This window comes from Halichoerus grypus, chromosome 5 (genome assembly GCF_964656455.1).
Source record: "Halichoerus grypus chromosome 5, mHalGry1.hap1.1, whole genome shotgun sequence".
Classification (NCBI taxonomy): domain Eukaryota; kingdom Metazoa; phylum Chordata; class Mammalia; order Carnivora; family Phocidae; genus Halichoerus; species Halichoerus grypus.
This window is the reverse complement of record NC_135716.1, coordinates 153,101,854-153,125,847: the sequence shown is the minus strand read 5'-3', so window position 1 is coordinate 153,125,847 and position 23,994 is coordinate 153,101,854. Positions and strand designations below refer to the sequence as shown.

Genomic DNA, 23,994 nt, shown 5'->3' with positions numbered 1-23,994 from the left:
ATTTATAGGTAAGTACAGTAAAAGAGTAATGAGTGTTATGGTTTTATAGCATAAGATTCAAAGTCTGTGGTTTTTAGGATAGAGTAAGGATGGTCTGAAATTGGCCAACACCTGTCTCCCATCTAGAGAAGAGGAATGCAGTTGTCCTCCACTTGAGAAGGCTGGCAAGGAGGAAAACTCCTCAGAGAACCAGATTTCTGTTAGAAGGCTATGGAAAAGGAAACATTATGAAGGCAAAGGAAATATTTCCAGAAGAGGTTGAAGATACAGAGGATTTTTCTGATGAATGACAGGACATAGTGAGATTTTAGGAAATGGAGAATGGTGGGAGATCAGTTTTTAAAAGATATTTTAATAACCTATGTCAGGATTAGAATGTGGGTGATAGATTTAATTTGGGAGATGATTTTTTTTAAGGTGACTAATGAAAATAGGGACAAAGGCATAGTACAATTAATGCCAATGGTCTCAAAGCAAATGGAGTCATGGCCAGGCTAAGGTGTTGGAGGGGAGCAGGAGAAAAGATCTCTCCAGGATGACATGGAATCAGAGAGCTCCTATTTGACTTCTGCTAAAGCCAAAGTAGAGACTTGAAGGGCATGGTGTGGGACACGGAGAACTGTCTTGGTCTGACTTCAAGAGCTATAGAGATGCCTCTAGAATACTGCCCCCAAGAGATGCAGATGTATTTACAATTAGTCTGCTACTCGAGAACATTAAGAAAACAACTGCTCGGGGCGCCTGGGTGGCTCAGTCGTTAAGCGTCTGCCTTCGGCTCGGGTCGTGATCCCAGGGTCCTGGGATCCAGCCCCGCATCTGCATCGGGCTCCCTGTTCCATGGGAGTACTGCTTCTCCCTCTCCCCCTGCTGTGTTCCCTCTCTCGCTGTGTCTCTCTCTGTCAAATAGATAAATGAAATCTTTAAGAAAAAAAAAAAAAGAAGAAAACAAGATGCTCATGTGATGCAAACTAGCTGACAGGATGGAGCACTAGGTTAGATGGCTAGGGGAGCCAGACCGTGGTGGGTGGGGGTGGGAAAGAGCAGTCCCATTCTCTTCCAAGCTTCACACTCATCTTTCCACCTACTTGCAATACAAAGAATAGCCACCTATATGTCTCACAGGCAAGTCAAACTCATCCTAAGATTGAACTTTCTAGAAACCTGGCTCTCCTGTGTTCTCTTTTAATTGGTGTCATCCCACCATTCATGTGGTTTCTCAGGTCACTTTTCTCTCATCCCCCTAATCCAGTCTATCTGTCACCTACCAAGTGCCCCTGGAAACCATCTCCTTTTTATGTCCCATGCAATTACCTTTTCCTTTTTTTTGTGCCAAAGAGCTGGAGATGGAGAGATGATTAAAATCCCTGCACTGGGACCACATCGGGCTCCTTGCTCAGCCGGGAGCCTGCTTCTCCCTCTGCCTGCTTGTGTGCTCTCTCTCTCTCTCTCGTTCTGACAAATAAATAAAATATTAAAAAAAAAAAAAAATCCCTGCACTGTACTCAAAAGAATTCACAGTCTACTGGGAAAACCCACTGAATAAAAATGTGGTAAGTAGAACAATAATTTGTTCAAATATTTGAGTGCCATTCAAGTATTTATTGAGTGCTTACTAAATGCGGTTTGGAAACACAGTAGTAAGCAACAGTTACGACTCTCATGTTTATTATATTTTAGTGGGGAAGGCACATAATGAGTATGTAAAAACAATGTTAGTATTAAGAGAGTAGAGAAAGGTAAGTGTTGCTACTTTAGAGAGTTTTGTTTGTTTATTTTTAAGTAAACTCTACCTCCTATGTGGGGCTTGAACTCACAACCTGGAGATCAAGAGTCACATGCTCTACAGACTGAGCCCGCCAGGCACCTCAAGTGTTGCCACTTTAGAAAGCAGGCTTAGAAAAGGCCTCCCAATGTGTGTATGTATGTAGAGGTGAGATTTTGAGCGGGAACTTGAAGTGAGAGCAGAAGCCACGCTAAGACTTGGAGAACAGCATTTTCTCTCAAAGCTCAAGGGCCTGAAGCAAGAACAGCAAGGTTAGAGTGCCTGGAGTTGAGGGAGGGAGATAGTAGGAGATAAGTCAAACTGATAAAGCAGAAGAGATAAGCAGAGGTCTGATATTTCTGGGCCCTGGCAAGGAATTTAGACTTTATTCTGAATGTGGTAGGAAGCCAGTGGGAGGTTGAAGATACAGAAGGATAATGTTGAGAGACTCCCTTCAAAGGGATGAGGTAGGATTTGGAGCAGACTGTAAAAGGACTTATCCATTAGGCACTTTACTCCTTTCAATACTGCCCTATGATCTGCTTCCCTCCAGCCACCAGCCTCATTGTCTCCTCCCCTTTATTTTTTTTTCTTTAAAGATTTTAAGTCATCTCTATACCCAGTGTCGGGCTTGAATTTACAACCCCAAGATCAAGAGCTGCATGTTCTACTGACTGGGCCAGGCAGGCGCCCCTATCTTATTATTTTTTTAAAAGTTTATTTAAGTAATCTCTGCACTCAACGTGGGGCTTGAACTCAGGATCCCCAAAATCAAGAGCCACAGTCTCCTTCAACTGAGCCAGCCAGGTACCCTTCTCTCCTTCCCTTTAAAGTCCTACTTCGTGAGAGAATTGCTTACATATACCATATCTTTTTTAAAAAAAAAACTTCTCTTTCTGGGGGCGCCTGGGTGGCTCAGTTGGTTAAGTGTCTGCCTTCAGCTCAGGTCACGATCTCAGTGTCCTGGGATGGAGGCCCGGCATCCGACTCCCCTCTCAGCAGGGAGTCTGCTTCTCCCTTTCCCTCTGCCCCTCCCCCCCGACTCATGCCCTCTAACAGATAAATGAAATCTTTAAAAAAAAAAAAAACTTGGGGTGTCTGGGTGGCTCAGTCCTTGGCGTCTGCCTTCGGTTCAGGTCATGATCCCGGGGTCCTGGGAATGAGCCCCACATCGGGTTCCCTGCTCAGCTGGAAGCCTGCTTCTCCCTCTCCCACTCCCCTTGCTTGTGTTCCCCCTCTCACTGTGTCTCTGTCAAATAAAATCTTTAAAAAAATAAGAAATAGGGGCGCCTGGGTGGCTCAGTCGTTAAGCGTCTGCTTTGGCTCAGGTCATGATCCCAGGGTCCTGGGATCAAGCCCTGCATCGGACTCCCTGCTCCGCGGGAGGACTGCTTCTCCCTCTCACACTCCCCCTGCTTGTGTTCCCTCTCTCGCTGTGTCTCTCTGTCAAATAAATAAAATCTTTAAAAAAATAAAACTTCCTATTCCATTTTAAATTTTGCTCACTCCCCTGCACAGAAACTGCTCTTGCCAATATTACCAAAGATTTTCGAGTTACTAAATCCAAGAATCACTTTTTAGTCCTCATTTCAACTAGCCTTCGCAGTAGCATTAGACCATGACATCATTCTGTGCTGGCTGTCTTCCCGTTACTCAGTTGCTCCTCCGTTCCTCTGCCAGTTTTTCTCTACCTGGCCTTAAATGCTCATATTCCTCAAGTCTTGGACCTAGAACATATTCCTGTATTTCTTTATGTTAGGGGTTGGCACACCACTGGATGCTGATTGGGCCCATGCGCCAAGAATGGTTACGTTTTTAAATGTGTGGGAAAAATCAAAAGCATATTTCATGAGAGGTGAATCCCAGTACCCTAAGCTTTATTGGAACACTGCCACATATTCCTTAACTATCGTCTAGGGCTGCTTTCACACTACAACAGCAAAGTTGAGTAGTTGTGACAGACTCCATATCCCACAAAGCCTAAAACAGATACTTAGTACACTTTACAAGGAAAATGTGCTTTATGCTCTGTCCCTAGGTTCCGTTCATTCCGGGGACTTGAATTACCATTTGTATACGGCCGATTCCCAAAGTAACATCTTCTGTCCAAGCTCTTCTATAAGGATGAAGAGACATGAACATCCAGCAGCCTGTCATTCCAAATGATCAAATGAGGAATTAGGAATCCTTGACACACCTCCCATTTCCTAACCCCCACGTCCAATCTATCATCAAACCCTTCCAAACAAAACCCAAGTCCACCACTCGTCTCCATCCCTACTGTCTTCCACCCTTTCCCAACGCAGCCGCGCCCAGCTCTAAAGCGAGGCTTTTTCAAAACGTAAAGCAAGCAGGCGACTCCCCCCTCGGGTGTGCCCTAAAGCCCTCAACCTCTAGCACAGCCATCCCCACCGCCCTCCCCGGGATTCGGAGCGCGGACGCCCCTCTCGCGGCCGCAGGCTCGGAGAAACAGAAGTTACGTCGCGCTCCGACTCCAGGCTCCTCTCCGCGGCGCCCGGAAAACACGTAAAGGGGCGGGACAGCGTTTTACAAACCGGACCGTGAGGCTTTGCGTTTTCTCTTTCGCAGCCAGCGCCGGGAGAGATGGGTGAGTGTCGCTCTGCGTTGGGACCGGGGAGGGGGGGATGAGCTCGATCCAGTGCCATCCTGCCTCGCAGCCAAGTCAGGAGTGCCGGCGCCCCGACCCCTGGCACGGAGCAGCCACGAGGAGCGTGGTGCTCGGGTTCTGGCCGCCGAGGCTCGCTCCGGTGGCTGCGGGGGCTGGGTGCTGCGGGCGCCGCCAACATGGCTGCCGCGGGAAAGTGCCTGGGCTGGGCCGCATGTGGAGGATGACACCTTGGTAATGCTGCAGACTGCCGAGTGCGCAGTGGGGAAGCCAACCTTGGAGAGCTGAGCGTGCGGCCCGCCCGTTGCGGGGGTCTGGGGCTCGCGAGGTGCCTGCCCGAGCCCCCGCGGCTAAAGCTTTCGCGCCCTGCTTCCCCATGTAGGCATCTCTCGGGACAACTGGCACAAACGCCGCAAGACCGGGGGCAAGAGAAAGCCCTACCACAAGAAGCGGAAGTATGAGCTGGGACGCCCAGCTGCCAACACTAAGGTGCGTGCGGGGCGCTCGTCTCCGGCGTGGTCTGGCCGCTGCGGGTGGTGGTGCAGGGCTCTGATTCGTCTGGGGGACTGGGCGGCCTCCTCACCTTTACGCGTTGGTTAAGACTAAAGAGGTTGAATGGAGACAGATGTTACGTATTAGGACTTCAAGGGCGCCTGGAGGGAGTGGGCTCCTCGGATGATAGTCAGAAACCCGGTATTTTTTTTGTTGTTGCATAGAGACTTAATTTTCAGTGTTTGGAATCAGATTTTTCCTCTTGGAGGTAACTGGAGTGATGAAAAAGTATCCTTAGGGGTGGTTGTGGCCGTCTTGGCCACCTGTGTGCCACTTGCCAATGCTAGGACTTGTCATAGTTACACTGACTGTGTTGCCTCCGTCCAGCCTAGGTTCCCTGCCTTCTCTTGTCTTGCTCTCCTGGATAACCTAGTTCCTGTCTGTCTTTTCCAGATTGGCCCCCGCCGCATACACACAGTCCGAGTCCGGGGAGGCAATAAGAAGTACCGTGCCTTGAGGCTAGACGTGGGGAACTTCTCCTGGGGCTCTGAGTGTGAGTGAGGCCCTCCAGGAGTGGGTGGGAACTCCACACCTAAAATTTTCTAAGCTTCAGTAAGTGCTTTTAACAGGAAGTCCGTGGCCTCCACCAAGATACTGAAGTTTCTCTTTGAAAGCTGTTAAGGTTGTGGTAGCTGGAGAATTCTTTCCATCCTGTTTTGTCTCAAACTCCTATAGCTTCAGGGATTGGGACTGAATCTAGACACTGTGTGTGGTTGCCAGTTAATCTCTGGAAAGGTGGCTTTGTGGAAGATGAGCTGACACCCCATAGCTGGGTAACAGACTAGAGTTCCCTTGCTGTTTCTTAGGCACTTTGGGGGGAAGATGTGGTGGTAGGGGACAACAAGGCCATTTGGCTTCTGGTCTGTAAGACTTGATTCTGAAATTCTCCCGTGAGCAGGTTGTACGCGAAAAACAAGGATTATTGATGTTGTCTACAACGCATCCAACAACGAACTGGTCCGCACGAAGACCCTGGTGAAGAACTGTATTGTGCTCATTGACAGCACACCGTACCGACAGTGGTACGAGTCCCACTATGCACTGCCCCTGGGCCGCAAGAAGGGGGCCAAGCTGGTGCGTGTTTTGGGGGAGCCAACTTCCCTGTGGGGGTGAGGGGAGACCAGCCTCATTCCAGCCTTCTTATGATGAAAACTGTGTCCAGTTCTGCTACTGAAGGGAAAGAGATGAAAGCCTTTAGTGCTGAGGAAGGCAGCAGGGATTGGGGTGTACAGGGCCCAAGCCTGTGGGGACATTCCTTCCCTGAGCCAGGGCCTGGGGAGCCCCAGCTAACCCATCTATCTCCTTTATTCAGACGCCCGAGGAGGAAGAGATTTTAAACAAAAAACGATCAAAGAAAATTCAGAAGAAATATGATGAAAGGAAAAAGAATGCCAAAATCAGCAGTCTTCTGGAGGAGCAATTCCAGCAGGGCAAGCTTCTTGGTAAGATGGCTGTTGCATTGGGGGGTTGGGTCACAAGATACAGTGTGCCCTCTGCATTTTATTCTTGCCCCTTGTTCTTTTAACTGCCTGCCAGCTGTGTGGTAGAGGCTTCACTAGGAGAGTTGATGACCGCATACAAGCACAACTCAGAACATGTGGTCATCCCATTAGCCTGAAGCTGAAATGGGAAATAGCAGGAGTCCATAGGCCTCAGCTTGGCCTCTGCCTCTAACTTCCAGAAGTATTTTGAGAAGTCTCTGTGTGGGCTGAGGGGGCTGTCTCGGTGATGAAAACTTTGTCCAGTTCTGCTACTGACTTAGAGTGACGATAAAGTGTATCTGAGGAGACACTGGGCTTCAAGCCTGCCCCCAGGATACCTGAACCAACATGGACTTCCTTAAGGAGACACCTAGGTTTGGGTAGGGCCCCACTCTTATTTTGCTAATGAATGCATACTATCTTGCAGCGTGCATCGCTTCAAGACCAGGCCAGTGTGGCCGAGCAGATGGCTACGTGCTAGAGGGCAAGGAGCTAGAGTTCTATCTGAGGAAAATCAAAGCCCGGAAAGGCAAATAAATCTTCCTCCTATCTTCAGCCATGTAATAAAGGTGTTTATTGTCCTGTCCTGTGTTCACGTGTGAATATCCAGTTGCTCGGCACGCTCTCACTGAAGGCCAGTCCTAGATGTGGGCTGTGCCTTTATATAGCTGAGGGAACATTTCTCACCCCAAAGGCTAGTGTCCAGTGGGAACGAGGGACATGGCATGCAGGGCAAGCATAGACTGTATGAGGGAGTTATCCCAGCACTGGGCCCCCAATATTACTGGGGTATTGATTGGAACCTGAAGCCATGCTGCCTCTGTGAACTTGGCTCTTTGAGAGATCCTGTACCCTTTTCCTGTGTGAACTTTGGTTTTAAGGTTTTAGCTTGAAGTTTTCAGCCTGGGTTCATGGATGGCCTAGAAACCCTGAAATTGGGTTCCAAATTTTTTTGGTATTGTTGATAGCAAGTTGTACACATTGACATATCCTGTCAGCTTTTGGATGTCTTTTTGAAGTTAATTTTCTCTTCAACCCTAATCCCTTCCCCCCGTCACTACTCAAGTGTGCGAGATAACCAGTGATTTCTGCATTGCTAAATCTGCAAGGCTCAGGTCTTTGTCTTCAGCTTGGCCACATTGTCTGCTCTTGGTATGAAATGTAGTTTGTGCTGCATTTTTTTAACTTTAACCCAAACCTGCTTAACACCTGCACTTGGATATCATAATTGGACTCTCAAAGGTGAACATGTGAAAAACTGATAACATTCCTCAGCTTTCCCTTTTCAAATAGTTTCTCAGCTATTTGATTATAGCAAATTGTTGCCTTTATACAGCTGCTTAAATCAAAATCTTGGGTCATTTTGCCCTTACACTCTAGCATCTAAAGTCCCCAGATCTTGTTGGTTCAACCTTTAACACCACCTCTACCTCCTGACCACTCTTTTGCAAATAGCGCTGAAGGCTTCTGTTGTCCCCAACAGTCCTAGCAATAGTGATCAATGGGGTTGTGACAAGACAGCTTCCCATCTCAGAAGCCTTACCAAACACCCAAACACTATGGAACTCAACGTGACCTGGTCCCTTTTTCTACAGTGCTAATCATCCTGGCCTTGCTGAGCGCATGTTCGCTTGCTAGTTCATTTGTTGGAAACATTTTCCTTCACATACCCACATGGCTTACTCTTCAGGTCTTAGATCTTCGTGAGTTCCTCCCTGATAATTTTAAATTATAGTCCCTTCTGTGCTGTTAATCTTTTACCCCAGCTTTTTCTCCTTATCCCTTACTTGGGCATAAGTTTTGCTCATTTTCCTTTTTGTCCAGTTAGAATAGAACTCCAGGGGAACAGGTATGTTTCCTGCTCTGTTTCCAGTACCTGGAAGTGCATGGCAACATACCAAGCACTCAAATGTGCTAAATTAATTTAAAAAAGAAAAAAAACTTAAGATTTTATCTAAGTTAAAGTTGGAAAGTACAAGCATAACTTAAGAGCCAAAGAAATGAAGATCCAATTGGTTCATTAGCTTAGCTAAATGGCAGAGTTCTGTGGATAGACAATAGGGAAAGATGAACTAGGAGATGACCCCCCCCCCCCTTTTGAGTACAAAAACTTCAGGACATACAAAAAGCAACCCAGCCTTCTAAAACCTTACCATTGGCTCTGGGAGGCCTGTACCGTACTTTTCCTTCCTTCTGGTGGTTATCTTACTGCAGCACCATAATTTTAGCTGTTTACAGTATGGGTCAGGAGTAGCAAAGCCACACTAGACACTTCGCCTTTATTTCCTAATTTGAGCTGTACAAGATTCTATCTCCCCTTCACTTCTTCCTCTAATCTGTGACTAGAACCAGTGTGTACCAGTGTGTTTAGAGTCTTGGATTCATCTACTGTTCATTCCCGAAGCCTTCAGCTGACCATTCTTGCCCTGAAGCAAGGCTAACTCCCGTTAACCCTATGAAAAACCTCAAACACCTACATGAATGGCTATCTTGGGGTGCTTTTGTCTCTAAAGACTTGGAGATCTAAGCTTAGGTATCCTGTAACCCATGGTTGCCCAGCAGGAAAGTAGCAAAGCCAGCCTCAGAGGCTGCGCTCAACCTCGACTACACCCTTGTTTCTTCCCTCTTGAGTCCTGTCATCGGTCCCATCCTTTGATCTTTTTTTTTTTTAAAGATTTTATTTATTTAACAAATAATGCAATATATGTTAAGAAAGAAAAAAAGAAGAATGTAGCAGGAGGGGAAGAATGAAGGGGGGGAATCGGAGGGGGAGAAGAACCATGAGAGACGATGGACTCTGAAAAACAAACTGAGGGTTCTAGAGGGGAGGGGGGTGGGAGGATGGGCTAGCCTGGTGATGGGTATTGAGGAGGGCACGTTCTGCATGGAGCACTGGGTGTTATGCACAAACAATGAATCATGGAACACTATATCTAAAACTAATGATGTAATGTATGGGGATTAACATAACAATAAAAAATTAAAAAAAAAAGATTTTATTTATTTATTTGACAGAGAGCACAAGTAGGCAGAGTGGTAGACAGAGGGAGAAGGAGAAGCAGGCTCCCCGCTGAGCAGGGAGCCCGATGCGGGGCTCAATCCCAGCACCCTGGGATCATGACCCGAGCCGAAGGCAGACACTTAATGACTGAGCCACCCAGGCGCCCCCCATCCTTTGATCTTAAGATTCCGTTTTGGCAGTCACCAATTTCCTTAGTGGAGGCTGAACTTGGAGAGTGGAGCTCAGTTCAGTCAACACGATCTATGCTCCATGAGGCTGGTTCCCCCCCAACACTGCAGGCCCACCATAGAGCTGAACTCGCAGCTTTCACCCCATAAATCGTGCTTTCTCCTGTTCAGCTGGTGGGAGCAGAGAAGGGTGAGGCACTCCAGAGTCCAAACATCCACCCAAGGTCTAGGCTGGGTGGTGTACAACTGCCTTCACATCTGAGTTCGATCAGCCTCCAGGACAGATTCCCAAGCTTTTACCGTATTATCTTTATCCCACTTCACAGCATGCCAATTTAAACAACTGTAATTGCACAAGTAATAAACGATTATATTCTCATTGTAAATAAAAAGTTGAATATTACAGGTAAAGCAAAAGTTCCCCAGCACCCACACTCTGATCCCTCTTCAGAGTAAGATTATTCAGGATAAGGTATATCCTCAACATCTTTTTATAAAGGACTCAAATTGTGATGCCTGGACCAGCAGCAGCACCATCACCTGGGAACTTCCTAAAAATGCAAATTCTTGAGTACCATCCCAGATCTAATGAATCAGAAGCGCTGGGAGTGACACCCGCAATTATTCTGAACAGGCCCTTTAGTGCCTAGTGCCGCTGATGCTCCTGCAGGTTTGAGAACGTGCCCAGCAACCTATTGCTCAGGAAATTAACAATGCGTCTGGGTTCTTGTCCTCTAGGCCCCGCCCATGTATCCCAGCCTCACTTTACCCAAGCAAGCCATCCTACCTTCTCCCGCCAAAATGGGCACATTCCCAGCCCCGACGCTGGCCCCGCCATCTTCCCCGTTCAAGGTCCGTCCCTAAATTCTCCGGCTCAGGACACAGCAAGCGCTCTAATAGCGCCGGAGGTCAGCAGGGGGTTGGGAAAGTGAGCCGAGGCGGGCAGGACGGCCTGGGCCCGGCAGTCTCTGATCAGGGCTCCCCGGCCTCGTCCTCTGACCCCACTGACGCCTCCTCGATGCGGTCCGCGGCCTCGGGGTCGCCGCTCTCCTCCGCTCGGAAGCGCAGCACATGCGGGGTCCGGGGGGCTCCTCGCGCGCGGCCGAAGGTCCTGAGGCTGATGGCCGGGGAGGGTGCTCCCGCGGCCAGGAAGCGGCCGAGCAGCGGGGTCTGCGCGGCGGGCAGCGGCCGAGCGGGCCCTGGGGACGCCTCCACCTGCACGCTCTGCTCGGGGTCGTCGCTCACGCTGCGGGCGGGAGGGCGGGCTGAGCGAGCCTGGCGCGGGGCCACCCCAGGGCTGGCTTTCCCGAGAGGGCGGGGAGCAGAGGCGACCGAGTCATTGGCGCCCCCAGAGGGGTGGTGAGGACCTGGGGTCAAGCCCTGCCTCCACCAGCGCAGGCCGCTCACCGAAGGTTGAAGGTGGAGCCCAGGAAGGAAGGCCGCAGAGCGTCGGCGGCCGTGGCCACCGTGTAGGGCGGCTGCGCGGAGTCTTCATCCCAGTACAGGTCCTTCTCGGCGGGAGGCAGGTTCTGGTACATGTCGTCCACGGATAACAGAGACACCTGGGGCAGGCAGCAAGCCACAGGATCCCCCTGTCCTTTCCACACCCAGGCCCAGCGCTGGCAAGGAGGAAAGCACAAGGCGCTGCCCCCAGACCTCTGCCCACCTGCAAGTTGCGGTCTATGAGCTTGTTGGTCTCAAAGTCGTCATCATCCTCACCAAAGGGGTTGATAATCTGTTCGGCCACCTACAGGTTGTAAGACAGTGTTATCTGGGCTCAGAGCCCCATCCTCTGTCCCCAAAGGTGAGGTGGGCCCTGGGCCCACATCTCTACCGAGCAAGCTGGTATGACCGGCCTATGTGCCCACCTTGAGCCAGCCAGCATAGAAGAAGAACTGCAGCAGAGTAGTGAGAGGCACATACATGTCCAGGTCCCCCAGGGTGGACGCCGCCTCCTGGCCCGGCTCTAAAGGCTCCCGAGGTCTGGCCCGCCCTGCCTCGGGCTCCACGAACTGGCGGCCAACCAGGGAGAGGGCAAAGAAGGAATATACCGCTATGGTCACCACCTAGAGAAGGAAGCCTGGCTGAGTAAGACAGGGAGAAATGCCCTCCCTGACCCCGAGGGCCAGTGAGGGAATCTGACAAGGAAGTAAAACGTGTGGCAGCATCAGAGGGGATGGGGGCGTCTCAGGGGGGTCCGGGGATGCTTTGAGGATGAGCCCTTGGTTGTTCAGTGTCTCTCTGGACTGCACTGCCCCAGGGCAGGTACCATCTCTAATTCTCCGTGTCACATGCAGCACAGGACATGCAGTAGGCAGTGGGACGGGAGAGGGGAGAGGCAGTTACTTGGGTGTAGACGAGAGGGATGCTGATCCAGTCATAGTGGAATAGCATGCTGCACTTGGCCCGGTACTTGTTCAGCTCCTGGGGGAAAAGCAGGAAGAGGATGTCAGTGGAGGAGAGGAGGGAAGAATGGGGAAAGAACAGGGGAGCCCAACACAAACTCGGCCTAGAGGCCCATCCCACTGTCTGGGGTGTTAACGTGAGGGGGTAGCGTGATGGGAAGCAGCCTAGCAAAGTAGCTTCAAGCACAGACTGTGGAACCAGCCTGAGTCCCAGCTCCCCTGGCTAGCTGTGTGACTTGGGGAAGTTTCTTCTCCACTCTGTGCCTCAGGTTTTCGCCTGTGAAAGAGGGATGGTAATGATGTCCCAAGGGCTGTTGTGCGGGCCAAATGAGTTAATGTATGGACAGTGCTTCCAGCTGTGTGCCGTACACAGTTGTTGGCACCATCTAAGTGCTAAGTACTAAAATTATTATTCCAGTTTGCAGAGCCAGGGAGGTCAGACAGGCCTGGTCTGGAGCCGACTCACTTCCAGGAGCAGACAGAGAGCAATGTCATCACGGATCCGCCCATCCCTCCGGGCCTGGGCTGCCAGGTTGGTAAACCAGACGCAGGGGATCCAGTACTTGTTGAAATCAGATTTCAGGCTCTCGAACTTTTTCCTCTCTTCCTGGGACATGAAACCTGAGGAGATACAGTGAGTGGGGGCGCAGACACCTCCCCTGCCGCTAGGACGTGCCCCCCGGGGGTCAGACCTCCCCTCCCAGGAGGCCCACGCTCGGGTCCTGGCCCCGGGGGGCCGCCCCCGGGCTCCCCAGCATGGCGCCTGCGTTGGCCTGGCCGAGCCCAGGGGCGCCTGTCCGCACCTGCGTCCACCACGTGCTCCATGGTGGGGAAGCGCTTGAGCACGCGGGTGCTGACCGAGCGCAGCACCAGCACGGACGCCAGGTTGGCATAGCGGATGAGGGTGCGGCGCAGCAGGCGGCCACGCTGGTCTACGCCGTGCACGCTGGCCGAGATGACACACATCAGCTGGTCTGGCAGCGGGATGCTTGTATACTGGGCCCACCAGCGGTTCACCACCAGGGTCACGTAGAAACCTGATCGGCCGCCATGGAAGTGGAGACAGGAAGGGAAGATGGGGGGCCTGGGAGTCAGCATGCCCTGCCCGCCAGCCGGAGCACCCGGTCCAGGCCAGGCTGAACCAAAGCAGGGAGAAGGACACCTTTGGCTTCCATGCCCTGCCTTGCTGTCGGGGGGAACGCCTCTTCCTAAAGCCTCTGCCTTGCTAAGCCAGGCTTGGAGGATGGAGGAGTGCAAACCTCCTCCTGCAGAGAAGTGGTCAAGTAATGGCTAATTCTGAGCCCTGCTTCCCAGGAAGGTGGAAAGGGGGTGTCACCTCTCTCCAGCTCCTCTCCAGGACACAGAGTGGGATTTTGAAGCCAGCAGGTGTCTTGTCCCTTGGTGGAGTGAGGGTCCAACAAGTGACAGGCAGGGTCTAGCCGTCTGGAAATCCTGGACCCCGGACGCAAGTCCCATGCCTGCTGAGCCTGCTCTGGTTGACCTGTAGGCTGTGCTGCTGGGGTAACTCTGACCCTCAGAGCTATCACCTCAACCCAAAGGTCAGGGAAGATGGTCAGAAGGATACCAGGGAGAATTAGAGGGAGCCTTACCCAGTACAAAGGATAAGGGGATGAGATCTGCAGAACGATTACAGTATCGGGCCACCTGAGCATACACATGCCTCTGCTCCTGGGTCAGCAGGAGCCTGGGGAAGGTCAGTTGTAAGCCTGGGTTAGAGGGAAGCGGGCAGCCGAGCCCCCCGCCCCAGGCCAGCCCTGAGCCCTCACCCTCACCGGTAGATGATGCTGAGCAGAGCATACAGGGCAATGAAGAGGAGGAATTCTTTGTAGAGGAGCTTGTAGATGCTTCCCCTCCAGCGGAGAAGCAAGCTGGAGAAGCCTCCAAAGCGAGCCTCTGCCACTTTGAGGGTGTATGAAACCGTCATGGTGCTGGGGTCCTGGGCGGGAGGTCACATGAGCTGCCCCCAGAGCTGTCCCCCTTTCCCAGCAAATCTCCGTAGCTTGCCTTCTCACCAAGCCTAGTTCCCAGGCACCCTCCCTTCAACTCTGGTCACGCACACCCAGCCTTCACTCTGTGTCAGTAGACAAGGGGAAGAAGCTTCAGAGCAGACAAAGCATCCCCCCACCCCCTCCAGAACTCAGTGGTACATGGGTCAAGCTAGGATGGGATGGGCCTAGGGGAGCTGAGATCTATAAGCTCTCATGCAAGAGCCTTCCCCGAGATCCTCTTCCACTCGCAGGGCCAGAAGGAACCAGATCACAACTCCTGAGGGCAGAAGATCCAACTCTAGCCCGAACCCACAACTATGCTACCCGCTGGGGTCTTGCTGACAGCTGCTCTCCCAAGGCCCCCGGTACTGCCACCTCCCAGTGACACCGGCCTACCTGTTCTGGGCAGTGGCCCGTGCTGAGGAAGCAGAACTGGGCTAGCCCATACACTGCATGCACTTAAATATCTGCTGGGCCCATAAAGCTTAGCTGGCCCGAGGTTATCATTGATGGATTGAGGCTGTCACCCAGCTTCCCCTGGTCCTGGGAACTAGATGTGTCTCCCTACCCCTGCAGGGCTGGGCTGGTCTTTGGGTAGCAGAAGTGCCATCTACACTGACCCTACAACTCACACAGATGACATCATGTCCTTGAAACCAGGTTGACCGGGATTAGTGTCCCACGCTCCAGGTGAGAAGACAGACGCATGATGATAAATTGTTATAATCCTAATGGCTACTGATCACAGAGCACTGACTGAGGACACCGTGCCAAAGGCACTGCTATGGAATCCTCATCTCAACCCCACAGGGCAGGAAACATCCCCATTTACAGATGAGGCTCCAAGAGGTAAATGACCTTGTTCAAGGTCATTGGAGGCAGGATTCAAAGCCTGAGTTGATGGACTTGGTGGAGCTTGTAAATAAAACAGCCAGTTATTTTACCAGCAAAATGGGCTTATTCAAAAACAGAGGAATTGCAATTCAGAATCTGCAGATATGCAAGCTACAGCAAACCCTAGGCAAGTCCAGAGAACAAAGGAGGGGAATGTTATTATATAGAGAAAAAAAAGGGAAGTTGAGTGGGGGCTACTTTGAGCAAAAGTCCACTGGAGGTTGGTGATGTTTTCTCATTGGCTGAGTTGTGACAACTTCTCATTGGCTGGACTCTTGCTCTACAAGGAAAAAGTCTTTCTCCCTCTTGCAGGGGGTAGTAAAGTAGGTCCTTTCCAGTTGGAAAATGCAAGGTATGCTTCTTCCTGTTGAGGTCTGCAATTGAGGACAAATTGGTAGTGTGTGAGAACTCCCCCCATTCTGGCGACCGGACTCTATTTTATTTTTTTATTTATTTTTTTATTTTTTCAAAGATTTTATTTATTTATTTGACAGAGAGAGAGATAGCGAGAGCAGGAACACAAGCAGGGGGAGTAGGAGAGGGAGAAGCAGGCCTCCCGCCGAGCAGGGAGCCCAATGCGGGGACTCGATCCCAGGACCCCGGGATCATGACCCGAGCCGAAGGCAGACGCTTAACGACTAAGCCACCGAGGCGCCCCGGACTCTATTTTAAATGAGGTTTCCTTTGTTCAGTTTCACAACTCCAAAGGCTGGAAGTGGCCCAACTGGGGCTAAACAAGGGCTTGAGCCCTGGGACCAGGGTCCTGTACACTGGCCACACTGCTAGGCTTCTGGTCCAGGCTCTGGGGGGCTTGGCTTGACCATTCCCCATCCCTATTCCACAGGGCTGACAAGGCCACAGGTCTGGGACTCAGGCCTAGGGATGCAGACCTCCCTCAGCCCTGTGTCCAGCATCTTGACTCCTAAGGGTATCTAGCATCCTGAGTGGCCATTTCTGCTTCTAGGTCTCAGTTTCTTCCTCTGTGAAACAGAAGAAATAATATTTGAAGCACCAGCTCAGTTACCTACCCAGTGCTGAGATCACCCACAAAACCCGAGGAGTGGTGGTCCCACTTCTGACCTGTTTTGGGAAGCTCCTTACCCCCACACTGTGAGCTGATTCTCACCCGCAAGTGTTTCCTAAAGACAGGAAGCGTGGAGAGGTGGTTAGGAGCAAAAGCTTGGGAGTCAGACAAACCTGGGTTTGAATTCTAGCTCTCTGTAGCCTTGTACAAGTTACCTCATCTCTCTGAACCTCAGTTTCCTCCTCTACAAAACAAGATCAATAACCCCTTCCACACAGGGCAATTGGGATTATTCAAAGAAACAGTGTCCAGAGCCTGGAGCACTGCAGGCATTTAGCCTGGGCTGCTATTACCATGAAGAGCCAAGTCTGTTCCCTTTAGTTTCCACCTACTAGTCCTCTGTTGTGTCCCAGAACCAGGCAGTCCTTCACAGGTGAAGAGGCAGAGACCTTTCCCCTGAAGCCTTTCCGGCCTGTCCCCAAGCCAAACAGTGCCAGGTCCTGGCTTTTCAGTAGGGTACTCAGGGCCTCCTGAGATGCTCCCACTGCTGCTCCCATCACCAGCTTCTGGCCTAGCTCCTTTTCACTGCTTCTGCAAGGTCCGGCTCAGAGCGTCCTCAGGGAAGCTTTCCATGATCTTCCCCCTGCTCCCTCCCTGAAGCCCTCCAGGTTTCCTCTCTTACAGCAGCAAATCGCACTGGGCAGTGACCTGTCTGCAGGGCTCATCTCCCCTCCAGCCCCTGCGGCTCTTGAGGACAGGATTATATGTGACTCATCTCAGTAGAGCTGGGGAGGACTTGAGCCCAGGCAAACTTTGCTTTGCTTTTCCTTTCTTTTCTTTCTTTTTAGTTTTTTCCCTTTTCACCTGAAAGACATCTGGCCCTCCTTTCCCTTTTTTTCTGAGAAACCTCCTGGATGAACAAGGTCTGGAAAACTACTCATGGCCAGAAGAGTCATGTTCTCTTTCTGGGCCCCAGGTGAGCCAGGTGAGATGTCAATATGAGGAAAGGAATGTGTGTGTGTGTGCGTGCACGCGCATGTGTCTCAGAGGTCTGGAAGACCCAGCACCTCTCTCCTGGGGAGGGTGAGATACACCTTTGGGGCCTCAGCCATCATGGCCATGCAACCCATCCCAAGCTCTGATCTGTGGCTTTTCTAGAGCATTCTGGGCTGCATACCACTTAAAGAGTCTTGTACCTGGGGGACCAGGCCTGGGATTGGAGGAGCTCAGGCCCTGAGATCCTGGGAGCTTCCTTGAGGACAACCCAGGCTGCTGCATTTCAGTCATCGCCCCCCATCTGCTTCTGTGGCCCTCACCCTCCTGCCTGTTACCAACACTCTGGATCACCAGACTGCGAGTTTCCCACAGAGCCATGGGTAAAGGTACAGGACTCAAAGCCTCACTCCAGGAAGGGGAGTCCGCAGTCCCCACCCAGCCCTTCCCTCCTGAGTCACCTTATCTCCCTTCCCAGCTGCTGACAGGTCCCCTTGGTTTATGGTCCAGGAGAGGGAACCACTCCACCTGTAAATCATTTACTCCACCCTTTATCTGTCCTCCAGTTCTTGCCTCTCACTCTCTTCTGGTCCTAACCACCCATGCCCCTCTCCCCTCCTCACAGCCCGGAGTTGGCTATATGGCTTGGCAATTTACAGCATGGAGTCTGGGAGCCAGACTGCCCAGATTTTCAAATCTGAACACTGTGAATTACCTTTGTGACCTTGGGCAAAACGTTAAACATTTCTTTTTTTTTTTTTTTTTTAAGATTTTATTTATTTGACAGAGAGAGAGACAGCGAGAGAGGGAACACAAGCAGGGGGAGTGGGAGAAGGAGAAGCAGGCTTCCCGTTGAGCAGGGAGCCCGATGTGGGGTTTGATCCCAGGACCCTGGGATCATGACCTGAGCCGAAGGCAGGTGCCTAACGATTGAGCCACCCAGGCACCCCAAAACGTTAAACATTTCTGTGTTTAATTTCCCCATAGGGAAATAGGATAATACCTTTCTCATAGAGTTGTTGTGAATAATGAATGAGTTAATATTTATAAAGTGCTCAGACTAGCACATGGTAAGTATGAAACGCTACTGTAGCTATAGCATCTCTCTGGTTTGGCTTTAGGACTTCTGCCTCTGCACCCACTAAAGACACCTGAGATCTTCTTGCTGATTCCAACGGCCCCCTCCCAAGTTCTACCCTTACTTGGCAGCTCTCACTTTTTTTTTTTTTAATTTCAAATAGGCTCCCCATCCAATGTGGGTCTCAAACTCACAACCCTGAGATTAAGAGTCACATGCTGTACTTACTGAGGCAGCCAGGCGCCCCTTGGCAGCTCTCATTCTTCAAAGACTCCCTTGACCTCAATGACCTGACATTGTCAAGAGATTCTGATTCTGAGAGGTGCCTGAGTGGCTCAGTGGGTTAAGCATCTGACTTTTTTTTTTTTTTTTTAAGATTTTATTTATTTCAGAGGGGGAGGGGCAGAGGGAGAGGGAGAGAGAGAATCTCCAGCAGACTCCCCACTGAGCATGGAGCCCGACACGGGGCTCAATCCCACGACCCTGAGATCAAAATCAAGAGTCGGATGCTTAACCCACTGAGCCACCCAGGCAGTCTGCATGGGGCTCTGTGGTCAGCATGGAGTCTGCTAGAGATTCTCTCCCTCCTCCCTCTCCCCCTCCCCTTGCTTGTGCCCTTTCATTCTTTCTTTTTTCTTTCTTTCTTTCTCTCTTTCTTTCTTTCTTTCTTTTCTTTCCTTCTTTCTCTTTCTTTCTTTCTTTCTTTCTTTCTTTCTTTCTTTCTTTCTTTTCTTTTCTTTCTTCCTTTCAGAGAGAGCAAGAAAGAAATACAGAAAAATCTTTAAAAAGAGAGAGAGGGGGCGCCTGGGTGGCTCAGTCGTTAAGCGTCTGCCTTTGGCTCAGGTTATGATCCCAGGGTCCTGGGATCAAGCCCCACATCGGGCTCCCTGCTCCATGGGAAGCCTGCTTCTCCCTCTCTCACTCCCCCTGCTTGTATTCCCTCTCTCGCTGTCTCTCTCTCTCTGTCAAATAAATAAATAAAAATCTTAAAAATAAATAAATAAATAAATAAAAAGAGAGAGAGAGAGAGAGAGATTCTGACTCTGAGCTGCCAAGGGGGCAAGGAATGTGGGACACATGCTCAACTAGGCGCAGCAGACCCTGACAGCATCCTCTGGGGGATGGAGACCCAGAGAACTCTGAAAAACCTCAGCTTGGGCAGAGATTGTGAGATTCTTGGGATGGGGGAGGAGAAAGAGCATTAATAACAGGGACATGGAGACATGGAGCAGTGTAGAAGGAGGATAGGTTCAAGGACAGAGAAACTGTGACCTCCAGAAAAGTCAGGCAGTGGTGAATAGTGGAGTTAGACATCTTGGGTTCAGAACTTAACTCTAACCCTTGATAGCTGCATGTGACTTTGAGCGAACAGCTTAATCCCTTGAGCCTCAGTTTCTTCATCTGTGAAATGGGAATAATAATCACATCCACATCATAAAGCTACTGTGAGCAGTCAATAGTATAAATGCTTAGCCCAGTGCCTGGTGCTTGGCAGGTGCATAAGGTCATTCATGGCAGCATATGTTACACTGAGGGAGGAGGCAGAGGAGACTGCCAGGCCCTTTAGTGACACCATTCAGGAGGATTTCCTCCTGGTTTCCTGGTTTCTGGAGGAGGGCTCAAAAATCTTGTTAACCTCCCAAGGGGAGAAGACAGTGAAGGGTAACAGAATATGGCACCCAATATGCCACTTTCGCATATTGACTATTTTGAACTGTAGGTACTTGAAAAACAGCAAATGCAGGGAGAGGCCTTCTCTGAACTCCCCTTATCTGCCTAAAGATGGATCTCTAAAAGGACTCGATGGGCATAAATGCCCTTCCTGGGAGTTTCTTCTCACATCACAGGAGAGGAAACTAGAAGTCTATAGCACATCCAGACAAACTTGGGCACAAATTATCATATCTCCCATCCATTCTTCTAAGGGTCCATTCATCTTTTCTAGAAATCATTTACTTTTCCTTAAGAGGCTTATATTTCCTTTCCCTTTTCCCTATTAAGATGGTATTTAAGCCTGAATTCTAAGCTGGATGAGAGAGTTACTCATTTTTCCCTGGTTATCTCCCATTCTTCCATGCACAAGTTATACATGTTAATAAACTTGTGTTTGTTTTTCTTTCGTTAATGTTTTTATTGAAGAGTTTCACCTGAAGACCTAAGATGGGTGGAGGTAAGGTTTTGACTTCTGTACAAAGTCTTAACCCCCAGTACTTTAGAATGTGACTGTATTTGGAGACTGAACCTTTAAAGAGGTAAGTAAGTTAAAACGAAGCTGTTAGGTGGACCCTAGTCTGATTCAACTGGTGTTTTTGTTTTTTGTTTTAAGATTTTATTTATTTAGTTGAGAGAGAGCACACGGGTGCGTGCACAAGAGAGAGAGAGAGAGGGGCACCTGGGTGGCTCAGTCGTTAAACGTCTGCCTTCGGCTCAGGTCATGATCCCAGGGTTCTGGGATCGAGCCCCGCATCAAGCTCCCTGCTCAGCGGGGAGCCTGCTTCTCCCTCTCCCACTCCCCCTGCTTGTGTTCCCTCTCTCGCTATCTCTTTCTGTGTCAAATAAATAAATAAAATCTTAAAAAAAAAAGAGAGAGAGAGAGAGAGCACTCGCACAAAGGGGTGGCAGAGGGAGAGGGAGAAGCAGGTTCCTCACTGAGCAGGGAGCCTAACACACGGGGCTCAATCCCAGGACCCTGAGATCATGACCTGAGCTGAAGGCAGACGCTCAACTGGTGTTTTTATGAGAAGAAGAGATTAGGACACACAGAGAAAAAGATCATGTAGATAAAGGGGATTAAGAGGTACAAATTTCGGGACGCCTGGGTGGCTCAGTCAGTTAAGTGTCTGCCTTCAGCTCAGATCATGATCCCAGGGTCCTGGGATCAAGTCCCACATGGGGCTTCTTGCTCAGTGGAGAGCCTGCTTCTCCCTCTGCCTGCCACTCCCCCTGCTTGTGTGTGCTCTCTCTCTGACAAGTAAATAAATAAAATCTAAAAAAAAAGGACAAATTTCCAGTTATAAAATAAGTCACACAGATGGAGATTAAAAGTACACCATAGGGAATGTAGTCAATATTACAATAATGTTGTATGGTGACACATGGTGACTACACTTAGGGTGGTGAGCACTGAGTAATGTGTAGAATTGTCGAATCCATGTTGTATACCTGAAATTAATATAACATGTATGTCAATTATACTTAAATTAAAAAAAGAAAGATCATGTGAACTCAAAGGTAGAGGACCACCATCTACAAACCAAGAGAGAGACCTCAGAAGAAATTGTTAAAAAACAAAATTCAGGGACACCTGGGTGGTTCAGTCATTAAGCATCTGCCTTTGGCTTGGGTCATGATCTCAGGGTCCTGGGATTGAGCCCCGTGTGGGGCTCCCTGCTCCACAGGAAGCCTGATTCTCCCTCTCCCTCTGCTGCTCTCCCTGTTTGTTCTCCCCCTCTCTCTCCTCTCTGTCAAATAAATAAATAAAATCTTTTTTTTTTTTTTAAAGATTTTATTTATTTTTTTGACAGAGAGACACAGTGAGAGAGGGAACACAAGCAGGGGGAGTGGGAGAGGGAGAAGCAGGCCTCCCGCCGAGCAGGGAGCCCGAGGCCAGCTTGATCCCAGGACCTTGGGATCATGACCTGAGCCAAAGGCAGACGCTTAACGACTGAGCCACCCAGGCGCCCCAATAAATAAAATCTTCAAAACAAAAAAACAAAATTCAGGGGCGCCTGGGTGGCTCAGTCGGTTGAGCCTCTGACTCTTGATTTTGGTTCGGGTCATGGTTTCAAGGTTGTGGGATTGAGCCCCCTCCCTCCCTCTCTGTCCCTCCCCCTGCTCCTACTGAAGTGCGAGCGCTCTCTCTCTAAAATAAATCTTTAAGATTTTTTTTATTTATTTGAGAGAGAGCGAGAGAGAGAGAAAGAGTGCATAAGCAGGGGGAGTGAACGGCAGAGGGAGAGGGAGGAGCAGGCTTCCCACTGAGCAGGGAGCCCGATGAGGGACTCGATCCCAGGACCCTGGGATCATGACCTGAGCCGAAGGCAGACGCTTAACGACTGAGCCACCCAGGCGCCCCTAAAATAAATAAAATCTTAAAAAGGAAAATTCAAGTAAGTAAATTTGAAGACCTAATTGGCTTTATTAAATGAGTCATGAATCCCATCTAGCAAGTTGAGGAGGGATCTGAGGAGTTTGTTCAAAATGGAAAGTTTTTATAGGAAGGAGCTTGGGACAGGAAAGTTAGAAGCAAAATAAAAGGATTGTTTCAGGCAAGGTCACTTTCCCTTAGGAGGAAGAGCAGGGGGTCTTATCATGCAGATCACCTTTCTTTCTTTGGGGGATTGAGGGTTAAGATTGATATTTCCGGGGTGGTGGGGTGGTGGAAACTGGTGGTGGAAATTAGATCAGGTATTAAGCCCTGGCTTGGTGACGTGGCCTGGCCCAAGTAACGCCATTTGAGGCCTGTGGTTTTCTTTTTAACAGAATCAACCTTGTCAATGCCTTGAGCTTGGACTTCCAGCCTTCAGAACTATGAGAAAATACATTTCTGTTGTGTAAGCCACCTAGTGGTGTAGTATTTTGTTATGGCAGCCCTACCAAACTAATAGGAAGATATTTTGCTTTATTTTCCAAATATAAAATTGCAAACTCAAATATGCCTTTTCAAACTACACATGCTTCAGCCTCATTTTCCCTGCAGATCTGTCCTTTCTGGCCCCACCACTACCATCTCCCCAGTGGAAAACTGTTGACTTGTAGGATAAAAACCAAACTCTTGACTATGGCACTTAAGCACCCCCACTCCCCCCCCCCCCCCCCTCCCCGTCTGAGCTATTAGGCATTATCCCCATTCCAGGCTGTTTGGTTTCTCCCATCAGTGGCCATGAAGGGTGAGGTTAGAGGGCCTGGGGCGGGCAACATGGAAGGAGGATGCAACAGAGATGACAGTGAAGGCGGTGAGAACAGCAAGGTGCTGTGGCAATGATCAGTAATCCCGACGGGAGCGACTACAACTCAGATTAAGCTGTGAGGGGAAGATGGAGGGAAGTGGGTACTTCACAGAGATTTTTAGCTTTGGGGAGATAAAACTGACAGGAATTAGGTTCTAATCAATATTTGTTGACTCTCCTGGCTACTCTCTCTAAAGCAAGCTCTTTGGTTACTCTTCTGTTGACTTCCTTTATAGCACTTTTCCAAAGCCTGCGATGACCTTGTTCCTATACCTGCCTATTGTCTGTTTCCAAGGAGCAGAGTGTGGACTAAATGAGGGCTGCAACCTTGAGCAGCCTCGTTCAGCCAGTGCTTGGCACTTAGCGGGTACTCTCAATAGATCTTGGAGGCCTGACTGGCTTAATAATTGATTGAATGGAACAGAGTGAGGGCAGAGAGGTGAGGACAAGGCCAGGGGGAGAGGCCTGTGATAACTGGGACAAACACTCCAGAGGGGTTAAGACCCCTACCTCTCTGTTCCTGGCCCTGGGAAGGGTGGGCATGAACTAGGGGTCTAGCGGTCCACATGGCCCCAGGACCACCTGCCCAACTGTCTGGCACTAGATTTGAGAAAATCCTAATTCCCATTCTTCACTTTCTGGCCTTCTGACTGCTGACTCAAGCAGTAGGTGTTTTCAGGGAAAGGGAATAGGGGATCCCGCCAGAACCCGAGATCTAACTCTCAAGGTTGTGGAGGAGGGTAACAGAGGATACGACGAGGCACGTGGTAAAAACCTTGAATGCTGGTCTGTCTGACCCCAAAACTTCAGCGTGGCAGCCTCCCCCTCCTCCACCCGCCCCCGCCCGTCCCAAGCCAGGCTCAGGAGTGTGCAATTCTTCCCAAGCCCTAAAGGGGGTAGTTCCACGCTGGGCCCGGGGGCTCTGGCCGAGGGCACGGGACCAGGGGTTAGATCTCGCGCACTTAAAAGGAAGTGTTGGTGACGCCACCTGGCGAAAGCGAGCGCCGCCCCTGCCTCTCCCTTCCCGCCAGG

At 50.1% G+C, this 23,994-nt stretch overlaps 2 protein-coding genes and 4 non-coding genes across 6 annotated transcripts; 5 read left to right on the top strand and 1 right to left on the bottom strand.

Annotated features, from left to right (window-relative positions):
- The first annotated feature begins 4,216 nt into the window (after positions 1-4,216).
- RPS8 (ribosomal protein S8) lies at positions 4,217-7,005 on the top strand. The gene is made up of 6 exons (XM_036108444.2): positions 4,217-4,370; positions 4,771-4,877; positions 5,334-5,433; positions 5,839-6,014; positions 6,253-6,382; positions 6,849-7,005. Exons 1-6 carry the CDS (start codon positions 4,367-4,369, stop codon positions 6,956-6,958), a joined length of 627 nt encoding a protein of 208 aa, XP_035964337.1. The 5' UTR covers positions 4,217-4,366; the 3' UTR covers positions 6,959-7,005.
- LOC118545904 (small nucleolar RNA SNORD55/SNORD39) lies at positions 4,604-4,683 on the top strand. Its single transcript, XR_004922287.1, has one exon. It is a non-coding gene; the product is annotated as a small nucleolar RNA SNORD55/SNORD39 (small nucleolar RNA).
- Positions 5,151-5,254, top strand: LOC118545902 (small nucleolar RNA SNORD46). The gene has a single exon (XR_004922285.1). It is a non-coding gene; the product is annotated as a small nucleolar RNA SNORD46 (small nucleolar RNA).
- LOC118545907 (small nucleolar RNA SNORD38) lies at positions 6,079-6,148 on the top strand. Its single transcript, XR_004922289.1, has one exon. It is a non-coding gene; the product is annotated as a small nucleolar RNA SNORD38 (small nucleolar RNA).
- LOC118545906 (small nucleolar RNA SNORD38) lies at positions 6,661-6,729 on the top strand. The gene has a single exon (XR_004922288.1). It is a non-coding gene; the product is annotated as a small nucleolar RNA SNORD38 (small nucleolar RNA).
- Positions 7,006-10,409: 3,404 nt separating the features above from the next.
- BEST4 (bestrophin 4) lies at positions 10,410-13,960 on the bottom strand. The gene is made up of 9 exons (XM_036108445.2): positions 13,809-13,960; positions 13,626-13,720; positions 12,819-13,052; positions 12,482-12,636; positions 11,957-12,034; positions 11,479-11,676; positions 11,277-11,357; positions 11,018-11,172; positions 10,410-10,856 (listed from the first exon to the last, which is right to left on the bottom strand). Exons 1-9 carry the CDS (start codon positions 13,958-13,960, stop codon positions 10,583-10,585), a joined length of 1,422 nt encoding a protein of 473 aa, XP_035964338.1. The 3' UTR covers positions 10,410-10,582.
- Between the last annotated feature and the right edge of the window lie 10,034 nt (positions 13,961-23,994).